Raw genomic sequence first — 16,081 nt, 5'->3', positions numbered from 1 at the left:
GCAGTCGCCACTAAACAAGTGAATATCAGGAGAGAAACCTGAGAACTGCAGAAGCTGGATCCAACCCTTGTGCACAGGAAGCGAGGGGTGGATAAAGTGTGGAGAACAACACACAAACCTTTGTTGATTTCATGTGACTGTGTTTTCTGCATTGCTGCGTCGACTTCGACAATCAGTTAATCCCATCTGTTGTGACACTTTCATGACCGTAATAAGCCGTGATTCATCTCAGCCGGTGGCTCTGAGGGGTGTTCGCACCACCTCCCCAATATTCAGCCAAATGAGAGCCGCGTCACCGCTGGCAGCACCAAGACTCACACCATCCATCAATCTCTGCTCCTGCGCTGATAACTCATCTCGCGGCCCCATCCAGGTGATGCGTTGTTTGTCCTCTCCTGCATACCAAACCAAAACACAGGGCTGGTCTGATTTGCCTTGGTTCTCCTGGGAACAGACGCGTGATGTTTCCTGCCATCTATTTTTTCCTCTTCAACATCCAGCAACAGAGCATGAGAAGGCTGCGAGAAAGTGAAACGGACGCTCCGTTTGAGGAAGTGTGTTTTTGAAACTGTGTCAGGTTCCTATTGACATGAGGGCCTCCTCAGTCTAGAGCCTCACTTTCCCGCTTTTCTATTGTTAGATAGAGAGACATTCCCGCTCCAGAGTGGAGATGTTGAGTGTTGAGACTGTAACAGTTTGCATTGGGTTTTTTTCAATGCAGTAACCTCCAATTTAATGTTTGTTCGGTCAACTAAAACATCTCTGTTTTGACAAGTTCATCCAAGTCTGTTTTTGTTTCGGATTTGACGGGTTTGGACTGTTCAATGGGTTGATGAGGTTTCATGAAACAGTGGCCGAGTTTTATGAGTTCAGAAGGTGAGGCTTTCGGTTTAAAAATGATGTGTGGTCGCATTGAAACAAAGTTGTTCAAAGCCAAAGATTATGCTTCAGGCAGCGCCATCTAGTGGCCTCCGAAAGTTAGGCGACGCTTTCATGATACGTATCAACACATTACTAGTTTTAATACCGATGTAGACGCTTGGTTATGAACACACATTGCAGTCGTGTATTCAAAATATCTCTAAAAATGATTTTGAAAGATAATGTGTTGCCTTTTTTTGCTAGTTGTTACTATCATGATCTGGGTTCTCTCTAGCATGCTACCTACTGGTATGCTACTTTGTGTTGTGATTTAAAGCACATTTTATTACTATTAAATATATGCTTTTGTGAATAGATATGCTAAGCTAATGCTAATGTGATAAGATGTTTGCAGTTGGCACGCGACATGCCAAATGCTATGCTAATGTAAAACTTGACTTTTTTAAACAGATGCTGCGTTTTTTTAAACAGCTACCTTGTCACAGGCCAAGTGGAATCATGTGTATCAGCAACACGCTCTGATGGAAAGGACTCTGGACTTTCGGAGAAGCCATCTTGAATTTGTGTCGTCGGGGTAGTGAGGATCCTCCAACTTTCCATCTTCAAAATCCTAGACTTAGGCGACATAAACCTACAACTGGGGGCTGTTCCCACAAATTTCAGGGTTCTGAGAACAAGTGGAATGCCTCAATAAAAAGGTGTCTTGTCATTTGACGTCATCACCAACAGAGGCTCTTTTTCAAGTTTGAGAAGAAGCTGCATTTGTAAATGCAAAATAAACACTTGAGAATAGCAGCCCATTCTGTCCCTGCTGTCTCTGCTCTTCTATTTTCAAAACTCATTTCTTTCTTCTTCTCGGTGATAGGTCGATTATGTGCATATTTATTGTCCATCTTCTGTGTCCTCCAGACTTTTGTAGCCCATAATATTTCTTCAGATGCCTGGAATTGTCTCCATATTTTTTTGTCTTGCAGTCTCCTCTCGTACGGAAGGAGTGAGACCAGGCTCAACGTACTTCATCAAACCTTCATTTGCAGAGAAGTCGCTGCTTGTTATAGATAGATAGATAGATTAAACGTCTCTATACACCAAAAATAGGAGCTGAAGTGAATCCATAATATGAAATGTATTATTGTCAGCCACTAGCGTGTCATTCCGTCATCAATAATCCCTGCGCGTGAGACGCTGAGGACACCATTTTTTTTGCCTTAATTTGACCTGGAAAGAGGAGAGGAACCTATTTTAGAAAGTAGATAGTGATGTGATGTTGCAGCAGACGACCAGGAGCTTTGCAAACACATGCCTCAACCTCTCTCAGAGAATAACAGATGAAGTGTACGGCACATAATCCACCATCACGAAGTAATCTGAGTGAATGTGCATTTGGATTATCAGTCTGAAAAGGTCTAATCTGCGACACTCTTCGAACTGGTGGACGGAGAGATTATGGGAAAGCGTCGGCCGTGTGAAGATGCGGGACGATGGCAGGATTAGAAGAGTTTGTGACTCATTTAGCTGTCAAACTAACCCCGCCGCTTGGTCGTCCCACCCACATTAGGTGAGGAAAAAAAAGACAGATTCTTTTACATGATGTTAGTTTAATGCAACATGCTGAGTAATCCGGGCTACTTATTCATATATTTTTTGTTCTTTTTTTCTAATTGTACATATATTTTCGGGTCATTATATGACACATTTTCTTAAAAAAAAGAGCTTTTTCAAACTATTCTCCTCAGCTTTACTTTTTGTTTTGAGTCAGTCTTATTTTATGCACAATATTTCCGTTACAGGTGGATGAAGAGCAGGTCATGTTTGAATTAGCACCCTGCGTCTGCCTCTGAAGTGGGGAGAGGTCAGAGGTCATGGAGCGGAGTATTTAATGAGAAGCTCCGACGGCGCATGAGCAGGTTTCTGACAGACGACAGGTCGGTCCTGGGAGGAACGGTGGGACTGGCTGAAATGGCTGGTGGTCAAAGGCTGGCTTTAATAGGAACAAAGCAAACACGTGACTTGGTGAATACGCAGCACAGGCTGCTGTGAACTGCGACTGTTTGTTTTGGTCAATATATGAATGACTGTCACTCATTAACGGACACTAACAAAATACTTACTATCAACCCACCGGTGCTATGATGGCGATAAGAATAAATAAAAAATAAGTTATAATCACCGTTTCTGCGTTCACTGACAAGAAAATAACGACAGAATAATTGTACCTTACCGCCACGCAGTGGGTTAGTGAATGAGGGTGTGGCGTCATCTGGTGACGCTTTGGTCACATCACATATGCATCTCGCGTTTCCTCAACATAAATTGGAACAACTGCAAAGCCTTGCGCCTTTTATTGCAATTGTGGCTGAGTTTTTCAAACGGGCGTTGTCACTTCTTCATGTTTGGGTTGTAAATGGATTTTCAATTTGATCATTTTAACAGACTTATAGAGTCACAAATGTGTGTGTTATTACCAGTGAGACATGGTCTGGCCTCTCCTGAGGTCGTCTCCTTCTTTAAACATGACAAATTCCTGATTTACAAATCAGAATATGAGATCTACATATTCTATATATAGACTACATTTCACCTGAATTTCAGTTTGACTCCACAATCTCTCATTCACTGAAGTTTGACTTATTTCATAAACAAACAAGAAAAAAAACCCATTCACTTAGCATCATTTTGTTTAGGGATCAACACCAAATATTTGTTTCAAACTTAGCTTTATTATTGTGAATATAATCCTCATCTACCTACAGGTGATGTTTTGTCACATGATCATTTTGATTCTCAGCTTCTTTCTCTCAGACATTCGGCACGAACATCGACAAAAACTATGAAAACAGATGAATTATTCCTTCATCTGCCTGATAATCATCAGTTTGATTCGTTTCAATTCGGAAAACCATCTCTGAGTGCGTAATTTCTCTTGAGGTGAACAACAGAAATGGCAGCAGTCATTTCTCGCCTTCATCCTCGGCTTTGTTCTTGACTCGCGGAATGCGACCCAGATTGTAGAACTCTTTGTTGGGCCTCATGTCAGTGAGGTGGGCGAGTCGGTTGGACATGGCAAAGAAAGCAGTGATGGCAGCGATGTCCCAGGCGTCCTCGCGGTCCAAGCCCACGTCCTCGAGAGCCTCAAAATGCTTCTCTGTGATGGTGTCTGAGCGACACACCGCCATGGCAAAGTCCACGATCGCTCGCTCCCGAGGTCCCAGATCTGCATTCTTGTAGTTAACAACAACCTGTGCACAAAGCAATGTCATTGTTAACCTGCACCGTAACATTTAAGTTTTCCACACACATTTATAGTAGTCAGAAAATCCATGTTTTAGGCAGGTATGTTGAGTGGTTGAAATGAAGGGAGGTGCCATCACCTGGTCTGCGAGGTTGGGTTTCTTCGAATAGATGCGATGCAGTGCACCATGGGCCACCACACAGTAGAGACAGCTGTTGTGGGCACTGGTGGCCACGACAATCAGCTCACGGTCAGCTTTAGTTAATCTGCCTGCAAAACATGCACAGAAATTCTGAGGCTTTGACCACATTCTTTGCTCGGTGTTTGCCTTTAAAAACAATAGATGTAGGGCACCATCTAGTTCACGGCGTTCTTGGAAACAGCGGCCACTAGTCGCTGTTGAGTTGCACTGAAAAACACGACGGCTCCAGCGCGCCGTGGCCTTCAGCGGTGATACTCAAACTCAAGCTCATGGTTCTCACCTGTCTCTTTGTTCATCAATTCGTTGTAGTAGCCAAAGAAAGCTCTGAACTCGGCGGGTCGGTGAGAGAGGGCTTTGAAGACGTTGGGTAAAAAGCCTCCCTGTGAAATTGGGCATTTTTTTTGAAATACATTCACATGAAGACATGATGCAAACATCAACACACTGGTTTGTAAACAATGTTTTTGTCATTTTTGAAGTATTTTATCAGCATTTTTTTTGTACAAATGTAGGCAACATGCTTCTCCTGACATAGCCAGTAGTATTAAAATCTAAAGTCACACGACGAACAGTAAAAAAGTGAATAACAAGATCCATTCCCAATCCTTCCCCAAATGATCACTTCACAGCATGACGCCAGGCTCACAAGTTGTAACCTGCAGAACAATTGACAACTGGTTCTGCAAGAATGAACTTTGCAGAGAGGCGTGAACAGTTAAATAGTGTATCATTGCAGCATCACATCATTATTTGTCTACAGTTTAAATTCAATTTCACTAAATCTGTGAGTGTTTGACAGATTTGGGAAAATTGTATTGTACAGTAATTTTTCAGAACATTTGTGATGAGTTTCATTATCTACAGGGTGCATACATAATATATAAAACAAACTCTCTCTTGTTCTCATTTACTATAAACAACGAGGAGAATGACGCTCATAAATGCTTCTTATATGGCAATAACAGTGAAGAGAGTAAGTCATACGGAATAGATTATTTGAATCACTGAACACTAGGGGGCGCCATAGGGTCTCGACTCGGCTATAGAGAAAGTGAACCCGGAAACAGCCGAGTAGCACACGAAGGTGTTGACGCAATACAAACCACTATTTCACCGTGAACACTGTTTCCTGGCGTCAGTTTCTTGTGCTTGTTATAAGACGTTACCTTCTCCTCCACCTCCTCCATGACCTCCACGATGTCAGCGGGCAGGTCCTTCTTGTCCGGCACCGGGTAACGACTGACGTCCTCCCCCGGGGGCTCGCTGGAGAGAAGCCGAGCAGGACCTGGAGCCACCGCGGACCCGGGCAAACTCTAGCCGAGACAAACGGGAGCCGCTGCGTGTGAGGCTCGAGAGCCAGTCAGTGTCATGTACCTGCCTTTAGTCTGGAGAGCTGGCAGCGGAGCAACGTCAGGGTCAACCGCCTCGCCATCGTAGTCACGGCGTCGCAAGCTCGACAGCAGAGGAGTCTTCAGCGTGACGACGGTCGACCAACACTGGACTTGGTCTCGTCTTGTGTCGCGAATTAGACAAACATCAAACCAGTCAACTGTGTGTTGACCGGTGTCGAATGAACCCTGCGCGGCTAAGTGTGCCCCAAAACATTTCTGCCAGCAGGCGGCGAAGACCTTGTAGGGGAAAATTAAAGGTTAAAACTAGTGCTGTCAGTCGATTAAAACAATTAATAAAATAATAATTACAGGATTTTGTAATTAATCGCATTTTTATGTCACATCTGCTAAAGGTCTCCTGATAAAGAATTTGAGTTCTAGGATATTAAAAAATTGTAGTGCATGACAAATCGATTGAATACAGTAAGAAGCGAAGATTTGGGATCCATTTTTTTTATTGGTGAACTGTGAACTTCATAGATGAAATCCTAAAGTAAAGGTCAAGCACATCCGCAAACCGTTTAGACCACGTGCATTAATCAAAAATGTAAAACAAACAGCAATACAGTTGAATCAAAAAAATAAGGCTGTTTTAAAAAATGTAACACAAATACAGCGGTTCAGTTAAATAAATACAATTCTGAAATGAAATTAGGTTGTCTCAAATAGGCACTTAAGCTCAATATAGCAATTCAAAAATGAATTATAGAAGTATAACACGCCTCTACGGGTCCTTCAATGGGCCAAAATTCAAATGCGCAAGCATTGGCTCACCACTGTTGATAGTCATAATTAATTGCTAATTTAACATTTTTAATGCATTAAAATAATTAATAATAGTCAATAATTAATTAATCGAATGAATGCGTTAAAATGACAGCACTAGTTAAAACCTTTTTTCACGAGAGCGCTTGCAACAGCAGAGGAACACTCAAACGGATTATTCATCACACTTTTGTCCAGTTTCACAAACACATGACCCGGGGATTTATCAGGAAACTTTTTTTATTTTAGAGCATTACATTTGCGGTTCAGTCTGTATATATATCGTACTGACATAATTATGACCAGTAGGAAATAAAGAAAATAAAGAAACAATAAATAGAGGTCAATATTTCGATGTTCGCACTCCAAATCAAAAGGGGGCGCTGTAGTGATTGCAGCATGTGAAACAGCGACAATATAATGTTCTTCGTGATACCTTACTTTGATTAAAACCCTACTGTCAAAAATGTTACCTGTGTTGTTTCTTTATTTTTGTTGTACTCAAAGTAGCCTTTCCTTTGTTCTTGATGAAAGATGTATATGTCTGTCGGCCGCTTCACCGGAACCGGAAGAAGGAACGAATGCGCGAACAACATCCATTCATTGAGTGAAGAAACATCGGACGAGCGCACTGTGACAACGGAGACCTTCAGATATGTTTTACCATGTAAGTACATCTCACATCATCACCATCATATATCGTGACGTTTGGTGTGTGAGCGCCGCTGATCCGACTCGATCCAGTGTCGTAGCTTCAGATCCGGAGTGTTTTTCACGATGTTGCTGAACTACTTCACTCTAAACCACCGACGCATTTGTGACTTGTTATGCCGCCAGATTTCTTTGGAGCATGAAATTTTATTACATCCGAGGTATTTTGGTCCAAACTTGCTGAACACGGTGAAGCAGAAGCTGTTCACAGAAGTCGAAGGGACCTGCACCGGCAAGTGAGTACTTGTGTTCCCCGGTTGTGTTCTGTTATTTGTGTTCGATCCCTAATATTTGAGAATACTGCGACCATATTTAAGGTGCGTTGAGCTCATCGCCCATATTCTGCACAAAGTTGACAAGAGCTTTTGGACTGCTGTTTCCCCTCTTTGGACCTCCCCATCCTCCAAAGTAGATCTGACCATTTTGATATGTGTGTCACTTGCAGGTATGGTTTCGTTATTGCAGTCACCACCATTGACAACATCGGGGCGGGTGTGATCCAGCCGAGCCGGGGCTTCGTCCTGTATCCAGTCAAGTACAAGGCTATCGTCTTCCGCCCCTTTAAAGGGGAGGTGGTCGATGCTGTGGTGACTCAGGTTAATAAGGTACAGTTCCATTCTTCGTTTTGATAGGTGCATTTAATCAACACATTCCTATAACTTCTCAGACTTAGACTTTCTTTATTGTCATTGCACAAAAACATATTGCTGTATTATGGCAACGAAATTTCGGTCTGAGGCCGCGGTTTCCAAAAGCAAAAAACTTAAATGTCCAAAATAAATAAGTATCAGATAAATACTACAGCACCAGGAACGAAAATGTTCCTGAATCTGGTGGTTCTACGTCAGATGCTACAGAACCGTCTGCCGGATGGCAGGAGGCAGAACAGTGCATACTGGGGATGAGGATAAGCAGCGACCATCTGCTATATCCTGGATGGCAGGCAGCGGGGTCCCAATGATTTTCTCCGCTGTCCTCACCACCCTCTGCAGAGACTTCCAGTCTGATGCATTGCAGCTCTGAGAAACTAGTGCATGATATAGACTTTTTGTTTTCGGGTTCATAATTACATTGAAAAATGTCATAAATTGTAAAAATATAAAAAGAACTCAAATGACTTCTTTTACAGGTCGGACTTTTCACAGAAATTGGTCCCATGTCCTGCTTTATCTCTCGCCATGTAAGTCTTCTTTTTGGCCAGAATTGCTTGATGCTTTGTCTCTATCGTAACCTCATGAAAACGTTTCATTGCAGTCCATCCCATCTGAAATGGAATTCGACCCCAATTCCAACCCTCCCTGTTACAAGACAGTCGATGAGGTAATTATAGCTGGTCTTCTCAGCTGCACTGGTGACGTTTATTTCATGGTGTAAGAATGGTAATGTTCATAAACAGTGCTCAGGATATGAACTGTGTTATGCATATGAAATTTTGTTCCACCGCCACCTCTGATTGGGGAAAACGTAAAAGTCATGATTATGAGTTCACTTCACTTGACATGGTGCTGTTGCCTAGGTAACAGAACCAGAACCCTTACCTGTCACAGTTTAGCAGACAAAAACACAACACTGCAGGGCAAGACAAGGCTGAGCACCATACGGACATGAACTGAACAAGGCGAAATGATCATTGAGGCTTCTTCACTGAGCCAGTGAGATGTCAGGATACCAATAGCATTGTGTGTATACTATCAGGTAAAGAAAATACCCTCTGACCGCAGAATCCCATGATATTCTGAACATCCTGCAATATTGCTTCACATATACCGGCTAGAAAAATTGGTGATTCAGTCTGTGAGAAATGAACAGAATTACTGGAAGGCTGACTGAACCTCCATGTCTAACAGAATAGATGAGGACTGAAAACTTTGTAGGATCTGGCATATTTGTGTGTCACTGTTTTTGACGTGAAAACATTATCATGCAAAACAAACAAAAGAAAATGCTAAGCTCTATTTTCTAATGCATTTTAACGTCTACTAAAAGTGCAGTGAAATGTTGTTTGCTTGCGCAGGACATTGTCATCCAGCAAGATGATGAGATCCGACTAAAGATTGTGGGAACCAGAGTGGACAAAAATGACATTGTACGTATTTCATTTATGCATCTCATTTATACAAGTAATACAGAGAACAGAGGATATATATATACACACACAAACTAATATGTATCAGTGTTTATATGGTCATACTTATGTTTCTGTACAGCTCAGTATTTATGTTTATTTTGTTTAGAATTTGGAATTATTGACACAATTGTTTGTTGATATCTGGTTAAAAAGAAACCTACAGTGATTGGATTTCTTTTTTCACACCAACATAGTGTTTGTCAAAAGCATGAAACTGTGTTTCACTGTGTGTCGTCTCTTGAAAGTTTTGAAATTCAAACATTTCTCTCATCTTTTGTGCAGTTTGCTATTGGATCTCTCATGGATGACTATCTGGGTGAGTGTTGCACCATGTTCTGTCCCTTCATTTGCACCGGTCATGTATTTATTTATGTGTGTGTGTGTTTTGTTTCAGGTCTTGTGAGCTGATTCTGCAGGGAGGATATGCATTTTTATATGTGTGCTTTTATTTTGCAGCTCACTTTTATTTGTGTTTATGACGTTATGATCAGAAAAAGTGATATTCGCCATGGATGGTTTTATTTACATGTGTTAAACTCCAATAAACTTTTTTTTTTAACAGGGATATTTTGGTTGCTTGAAGAGCTTGTAAGTCTGGATTTCTTGTCATACATGACCTTTAATAAAGAAATGAATAAAGTGTTGGCTCTGACTTGATTTCTAAATGTGGCTTTATGCTTTGTTTTTTCCCACTGAGACAACTCCGCTTCTCGCTTGACCTGACATGAACGCGACTGAATCCAGAACGCGCACGCCGGCTGACGGTAAATACGTCACTAGAGCGCGCCCTCGCTCTTTCTTTCTCTCGTCCTGAAGATGGCGGCAGGGGTGAGTAAGATGGAGAGCTGGCTAGAGAGAGAGCCTTTTCATGGCCAATCGGTCAGAAATCAGACGCATCGTCGCCTGTGTTTGATAGTTTGGTGTTACTATAGTGTCTGTAGCTTGTAAGGATGCGATCTAGTGGTGTATTTTGGTGGTATGTCGAGTTTTTTGTCCACTCACTGTTGGCTTTTTATTCGCACTGAAGTGACGTCCCTCCCATGGCTTCGTTTTGTGCCACGTTAGCGTTGCTCGTTTTAAAAAGCGCCACCCTGTTAACACTGTCAAAGCTAAACTACATGTCGCGAAGGCTTTAAACGGTACCGTAAAATAATACGTTTAGCGAGTGAAAATGTGTCGAGCGCTCTCTCTCTGTCGGTTTAACGAAACACGTGAAAGCGCAACTGACAGGCAGCTTGCTGCGATCATAGCGACCACTTCTGGAGAGGTTTCACCCAGGTTACCGGCTCATGTCGCTTCTCTCATGAGGAATGAGTCTTGTAGTTGACGTGGTCCGCACCTGTGCATCACTTCTCCTCTCCAGGCTGAACAATAGGCCAGCGTATGCATGTTGCAGTGCTGTGCTTCGCTTGCTTTCTTGGCCCTTCTAACGTCTCCTTTTGTGCTTTCAGACTCTGTACACATACCCAGAGAACTGGCGGGCCTTCAAGGCCCAGATCGCAGCCCAGTACAGTGGTGCCCGTCTGAAGGTAGCCAGCAATGCCCCTGCCTTCACCTTCGGCCAGACAAACCGTACTCCAGCCTTCCTCAGCAACTTCCCTCTCGGCAAGGTGGGTCCACGTCTCTCTGTGCTGAGCTGCTTCACCTCATCGAGTGGCCGGCTGTTGGTTTGAAAATCCTCAACTGGTTTGACTTGTTCCCTAACAAATGGAAGGTTGAATGAAACGTGCTGTCTCATATAAGCGATGACGTGTTCTGTTTAAGATAAAGTACTTATCTATTTAACCTTAAGAAATGACACTTTCAAACGGATTCAAGTCCCCTGTCTTTGGGCAAGGCAGTGTCCTCTTATGGCACCAAGTCTTAATCTGATGGGGGAAGAGCAATGTAGAGCCATATTCATCCCAGTCATCTCTGATTCAGTGGGTAAAAGGCTGGTTCATGCTGTGGACACATTTAGAGCTGAGAAAAGCCATGTGCGCCTAAAGCTGTCGGAGACAGATGATGACCAACGGCTTGTGTCGAGTTTGTTCAAATGCTATGCATTGGAGAGCGTTGTGGCGCTTGGTGTTTTCAGTAACATGTTTTACTGGCGCTATGATGCCAGTACTAGGATTGAGAAGATAAAACTTGCGCTGTGATGTATGGCTACTTTGTTTACATGCAGAAGAGCTGGTGACGTCAGCGAAACGCTGTGCTTGATTGAAACAATACTAGGGCACTTGTGATTTCGCATTTATTTTCTTAACGTCATACCCGCAAATATCACAAGATCTGACTGAATGCTACAGAGCTGCTCTCCACATGGACAGGGGTGAAACACAATGAAAATGGTAGCGCTAAAAAAGGTGATCACTGAAAGCATTTTCCAGTACATAACACTGAACATGTCTGTGAAAAGCATTGTCACTTTAAAGTTTCATCTTTTACATGCGCTGCTCTTCCAATATTGGTTTTGTGGTCAAGTCTAGTCTCAGATGTTTGGCCTGACACTTTAGCAGTCCTGAACCTCCAGGATGTAGCTTTCACGAGTGAGTCCACCAACATGTTGGTTCAAGCTGTTGTTTGGTTTCAGGTGCCTGCCTACCAGGGGGATGACGGTCTCTGTCTGTTCGAGAGTAATGCCATTGCTCACTACTGTAAGTCCTCTCATATTTTATCAATTGTTTTAGAATTACAATTCCTCCTTGCACGCAAACCATCTGCTGTTACATAGTGGTTGTATAGTGGGAGCTTCATAGGGAGCAGTGCGTTGGCTATATATGTGTCTGCATGTGAATGCGACAGCTGCTCTCCTCTGGGTGCAAATATCAGCTGTGTGCTATCTGCGTCCTTGCTAATCGTTGAGAATGTTGATGGTGCCAGACAGTGACAATAATGTTGACGTATCTTAGGTCAGTAGTACATTTTGTGTTTCCGAGTGTGCTGAATCATACGGACCAGCATGCTGATTTGTTTGTGCTCCACTTGTGGCTGGTTGGAATAGTAACAGTTTCCTTTGACTCTGCAGTGGGCAATGAAGCCCTGCGTGGTGCCACGCCTCAGGCTGCAGCTCAGGTGCTCCAGTGGGTGAGCTTTGCTGACTCCGAGATCATCCCTCCAGCCAGTGCTTGGGTTTTCCCTACGCTGGGAATCATGCAGTTCAACAAACAGGTGAGTCGTCTGAAACGTTCATGGTGTATCTTCATCTGTCAAGATGCTTGGATAGCTCACTAAGTTCACATGCACCGCTGTGTCTCAAGGCCACAGAGCAGGCAAAAGAGGATATTAAGAAGGTCCTCGCTGTTCTGAACCAACACTTAAACACGCGTACCTTCCTGGTGGGAGAGCGAGTCAGTCTTGCTGACATCACCGTCGTCTGCTCCATGCTGTGGCTCTTCAAACAGGTGCGACTTCCACTTCTGTAGGTCTGGAGTTGCTTTCTAAGGCCGAGCACCTGATCCTCCGTTTGTCCTCGACAGGTCCTCGAGCCCTCCTTCCGTCAGCCTTTCCCCAATGTGACTCGTTGGTTCACCACATGTGTCAACCAGCCTCAGTTCAAGACCATCCTCGGTGAAGTCAAGCTGTGCGAGAAGATGGCCCAGTTTGATGGTGAGTCCTGCCGCCAGATGAAAAATTGGGGCTCGCGGGACAAGCTTTCCTTAAGCTCTGCCGGAGGGTCTTTTGTGTGCGGAGAGAGAAAAACATGTTTTGTTTTCTGCCTTCAGCCAAGAAATTTGCTGAAATGCAGCCCAAGAAGGAAACGGCTGCCAAGAAAGAAAAGGCACCAAAGGAGGGAGCCAAGCCCCAGGAGAAGAAAGAGAAGAAAAAGGAGGAGAAGAAACCTGCTGCCGAAGAGGAGATGGATGAGTGTGAAGCTGCCGTGGCTGCTGAGCCCAAAACCAAGGATCCCTTCGCAGAACTTCCAAAAAGGTAAACGCACAAGGTGCTTTGAATTGAGCAGTGAGTTTGTCTCCATTTTCCACAAGATGACTGGACTTTATTTTTTGCCCTGTCAGTTGAAGCTTGGAATATTGGAATCTATGGGATATAACTCAGTTTTTGCTTTGGGTCCTATAAATGTCAAGTCTCATTTTGGTGGTTGTGTATTGCTTTTAATTGTCATGTCGAGGAAGAAAAACAAACTTGCATTTCCTTGTCAAAGTTCCCCCGTCATTGGGCAAGGCAGTGCCCTCTTGTGGCACCAAGTCTTAATCTGACGGGGGAAGAGAAACTATAGCCATATTCATCCCAGTCGCCTCTTGATTCAGTGAGTAAAAGGCTGGTTCATGCTGTGGACACATCGATCTTCTGGCTTCACTTGGAGACTTGGCTGATGCGTCTTTGGACATGTCAGATGACTCGGGTGGAAGTGCCAGGCTGCCCCTTCACTCATAATGTTGAAGGCGTTGAGACATGTCCCACACACTTGTAAATTCATATCTTTTTGAAACCAAAGTCAAAATAACTCCACATTGTAGTATCAGCCAGTGATGTGTGGTCATGTGTTTCCATCCCAGCACCTTCATCTTCGACGAGTTCAAGAGAAAGTACTCCAACGAGGACACACTCAAAGTTGCCCTTCCATATTTCTGGGAGAACTTTGACACGGAGGGGTATTCCATCTGGTACAGCGAGTACAAATACTCCAACGAACTGGATGCCATCTTCATGAGCTGCAACCTTATCTCAGGTAAAGCCATCACGAGTGCCGCCTGGTTAGCTCCCGGTGAAGCCCCCTGCCTTTGGGCAAGGCAGTGTCCAGAAGTGGCACCTTGTCTTAATCTGGTGGGGGAAGAGAAACCTAAGGCCATATTCATCCCAGTCCTCTCTGAACCAGTGAGTTAAAAGGCTGGTTCATGCTGTGGGCACATTCGACTTGGTGCCATGAACATTGTATTTTTTGTTGTGGTTTGCAAATGTTCCTCACATGTCGTTCGTACTCTAAAGGAATGTTCCAGCGTCTGGAGAAGCTGAGGAAGAACGCTTTTGCCAGCGTGTGCTTGTTTGGCGTCTCCAAGGACAGCAGCATTTCTGGCATCTGGGTCTTCAGAGGGCAGGAGCTGGCTTTCAAAGTAAGTTTCTCTTCTTAACCTTATGACTCGGTGCTTTCATCACAACAACAGTGTATCTGAACCTGAAGACGTAAGGGTTAATTTGGCTGTCTGAGTTTGACCCCCGCCGTTGGGCAAGGCGCTGTCCGTCAGTGGCACTCAGTCTTAATCTGGTGGGGGAAGAGAGATTCAAGGCCATGTTCATCCCAGTCGCCTCTGAACCAGTAAGGGAAGGGCTGGTTCATGCTGTGGGCACATCAGTGTTGAAGCCATTCCAGGTCTCATCTTCCTCCCTTCTCTCGCCCAGCTCTGTCCCGACTGGCAGATCGACTACGAGTCATACGACTGGCGCAAGCTGGATCCCAACAGCGAGGAATGCAAGACGAAGGTGAAGGAGTACTTTGCCTGGGAGGGAGAATTCAAGCACGTGGGTAAAGCCTTCAACTCGGGAAAGATCTTCAAATAAGATGGTTGAAACATACGCACTCTGCCCGACGGCTCTTCAGCACCGAAAAAAACAAACAACTTATAAACTCTCTGCTGCCATGCACTTAACCATCTGCAAGAACGACTGGGTGTAAGAAGAGTTTTTCTTTTCAATAAAGTATTTCCCACAATGGCAACGTGGAAATGGGTCTTGATCTTCTTTGTGTGTCCTTCCTGGACTGAAGTCGCCAGACCTTCACTTGCTCAGATCTGGCGCAGTGACACGTCTTCACCTAGACGACCAGCTGACATCCTGATGCAATGCCTGACCCACCTTTTATGGATCCATTTCAATGTGAGGAAGCCAAGGCCAGTCACATGGTCTGCCTCCGCAGTGGCCTGACTACAGTGTGGCAACTAATATACTGAGCCTTGGCCACATGTTGGTCTTAGAAATGTCATGTGCTTTCTGTATATGGTTCATCGTGCAAGCGTCCACTGCCGTGGATCAGGGACCGGCGTGTGGTCCCACTGCTCAGCCTGCCTGCTTTGGTCTGTTGCGGTTCACCCAACACAGTGATGTGGCCTGTTCACCAAACCTTCAGTCCAGGAGGATGGTCTCTTTCTAGATGTGCATTTTGGAGAGATTTAGATGGAAGTGAAGGACCTGTGTGCGCGCACATTTGTGTAAAGCCAAACATCAAAACCACAGTCTGTACAACATGGTTTCGTCATGTATCAATATGAGTAAATAAAAAGCACTTGTGTCCCATGATGCACTTCAAGTCATGAAGCAAAACAGACCAAATGTTTTGGAGAGGATGGGCCCAAATGAAACAGGTGTGTTGGGTGGGCCCACACATGTTAGTTATTATGGATGATTGCCTGGAAATGCAGAGACAAACCAGAGACACGACAGGGAGAGTTACTGCAGCCGTGAGAAGAAGAAGAAGAACCTTCACTGGGAACGACAGACGGAATGCAATGATTTCATCTGCTCTGTCAGACGCCAGGTAGGAGTTTCTTTTTCAATTCCATTAACTTGTTTTTGAATTGAAATGAAACGTTTGACTCGCGTCAGCGCTGGGAGTGTTGCGCTGCATTATGGGACTTGTAGTGTAGCCAGTGGGCGTGTCTTTCTTCCTGACTCGCTGCAGTTGTTGTGTTGAGCCGACAGAGGGCGGACAAGACTTGGTGTAAGGAGGCTCCGTTTCGTGGCCTTTGCTTAAGTGTATTTTGCGTGGCGCTTTTATCTTCAGTGTCTTTTTTCACCAACGGGCCTTTGAACCCTGGGTCTTCATGACTGACTGT

At 44.2% G+C, this 16,081-nt stretch overlaps 3 protein-coding genes across 3 annotated transcripts; 2 read left to right on the top strand and 1 right to left on the bottom strand.

The window, feature by feature from the left end:
* Window positions 1-3,321: 3,321 nt before the first annotated feature.
* si:ch211-175m2.5 (uncharacterized protein LOC568697 homolog) lies at window positions 3,322-5,922 on the bottom strand. Its single transcript, XM_053879436.1, has 5 exons — window positions 5,695-5,922; window positions 5,483-5,629; window positions 4,597-4,696; window positions 4,254-4,384; window positions 3,322-4,121 (listed from the first exon to the last, which is right to left on the bottom strand). Exons 1-5 carry the CDS (start codon window positions 5,746-5,748, stop codon window positions 3,834-3,836), a joined length of 720 nt encoding a protein of 239 aa, XP_053735411.1. The 5' UTR covers window positions 5,749-5,922; the 3' UTR covers window positions 3,322-3,833.
* polr2g (RNA polymerase II subunit G) lies at window positions 5,406-9,901 on the top strand. The gene is made up of 9 exons (XM_053879437.1): window positions 5,406-5,548; window positions 7,007-7,139; window positions 7,310-7,419; window positions 7,629-7,788; window positions 8,313-8,363; window positions 8,438-8,503; window positions 9,198-9,269; window positions 9,594-9,627; window positions 9,706-9,901. Exons 2-9 carry the CDS (start codon window positions 7,128-7,130, stop codon window positions 9,717-9,719), a joined length of 519 nt encoding a protein of 172 aa, XP_053735412.1. The 5' UTR covers window positions 5,406-5,548; window positions 7,007-7,127; the 3' UTR covers window positions 9,720-9,901.
* Window positions 9,902-9,996: 95 nt separating this feature from the next.
* eef1g (eukaryotic translation elongation factor 1 gamma) lies at window positions 9,997-15,387 on the top strand. Its single transcript, XM_053879435.1, has 10 exons — window positions 9,997-10,139; window positions 10,763-10,921; window positions 11,887-11,950; window positions 12,322-12,464; window positions 12,554-12,697; window positions 12,773-12,902; window positions 13,019-13,223; window positions 13,811-13,983; window positions 14,241-14,365; window positions 14,652-15,387. Exons 1-10 carry the CDS (start codon window positions 10,128-10,130, stop codon window positions 14,808-14,810), a joined length of 1,314 nt encoding a protein of 437 aa, XP_053735410.1. The 5' UTR covers window positions 9,997-10,127; the 3' UTR covers window positions 14,811-15,387.
* The last annotated feature ends 694 nt before the right edge of the window (window positions 15,388-16,081 follow it).

This window comes from Synchiropus splendidus, chromosome 11, assembly GCF_027744825.2.
Source record: "Synchiropus splendidus isolate RoL2022-P1 chromosome 11, RoL_Sspl_1.0, whole genome shotgun sequence".
Lineage (NCBI taxonomy): Eukaryota > Metazoa > Chordata > Actinopteri > Syngnathiformes > Callionymidae > Synchiropus > Synchiropus splendidus.
The sequence above is the reverse complement of the archived record's forward strand: the minus strand, read 5'-3'. Positions and strand labels throughout refer to the sequence as shown.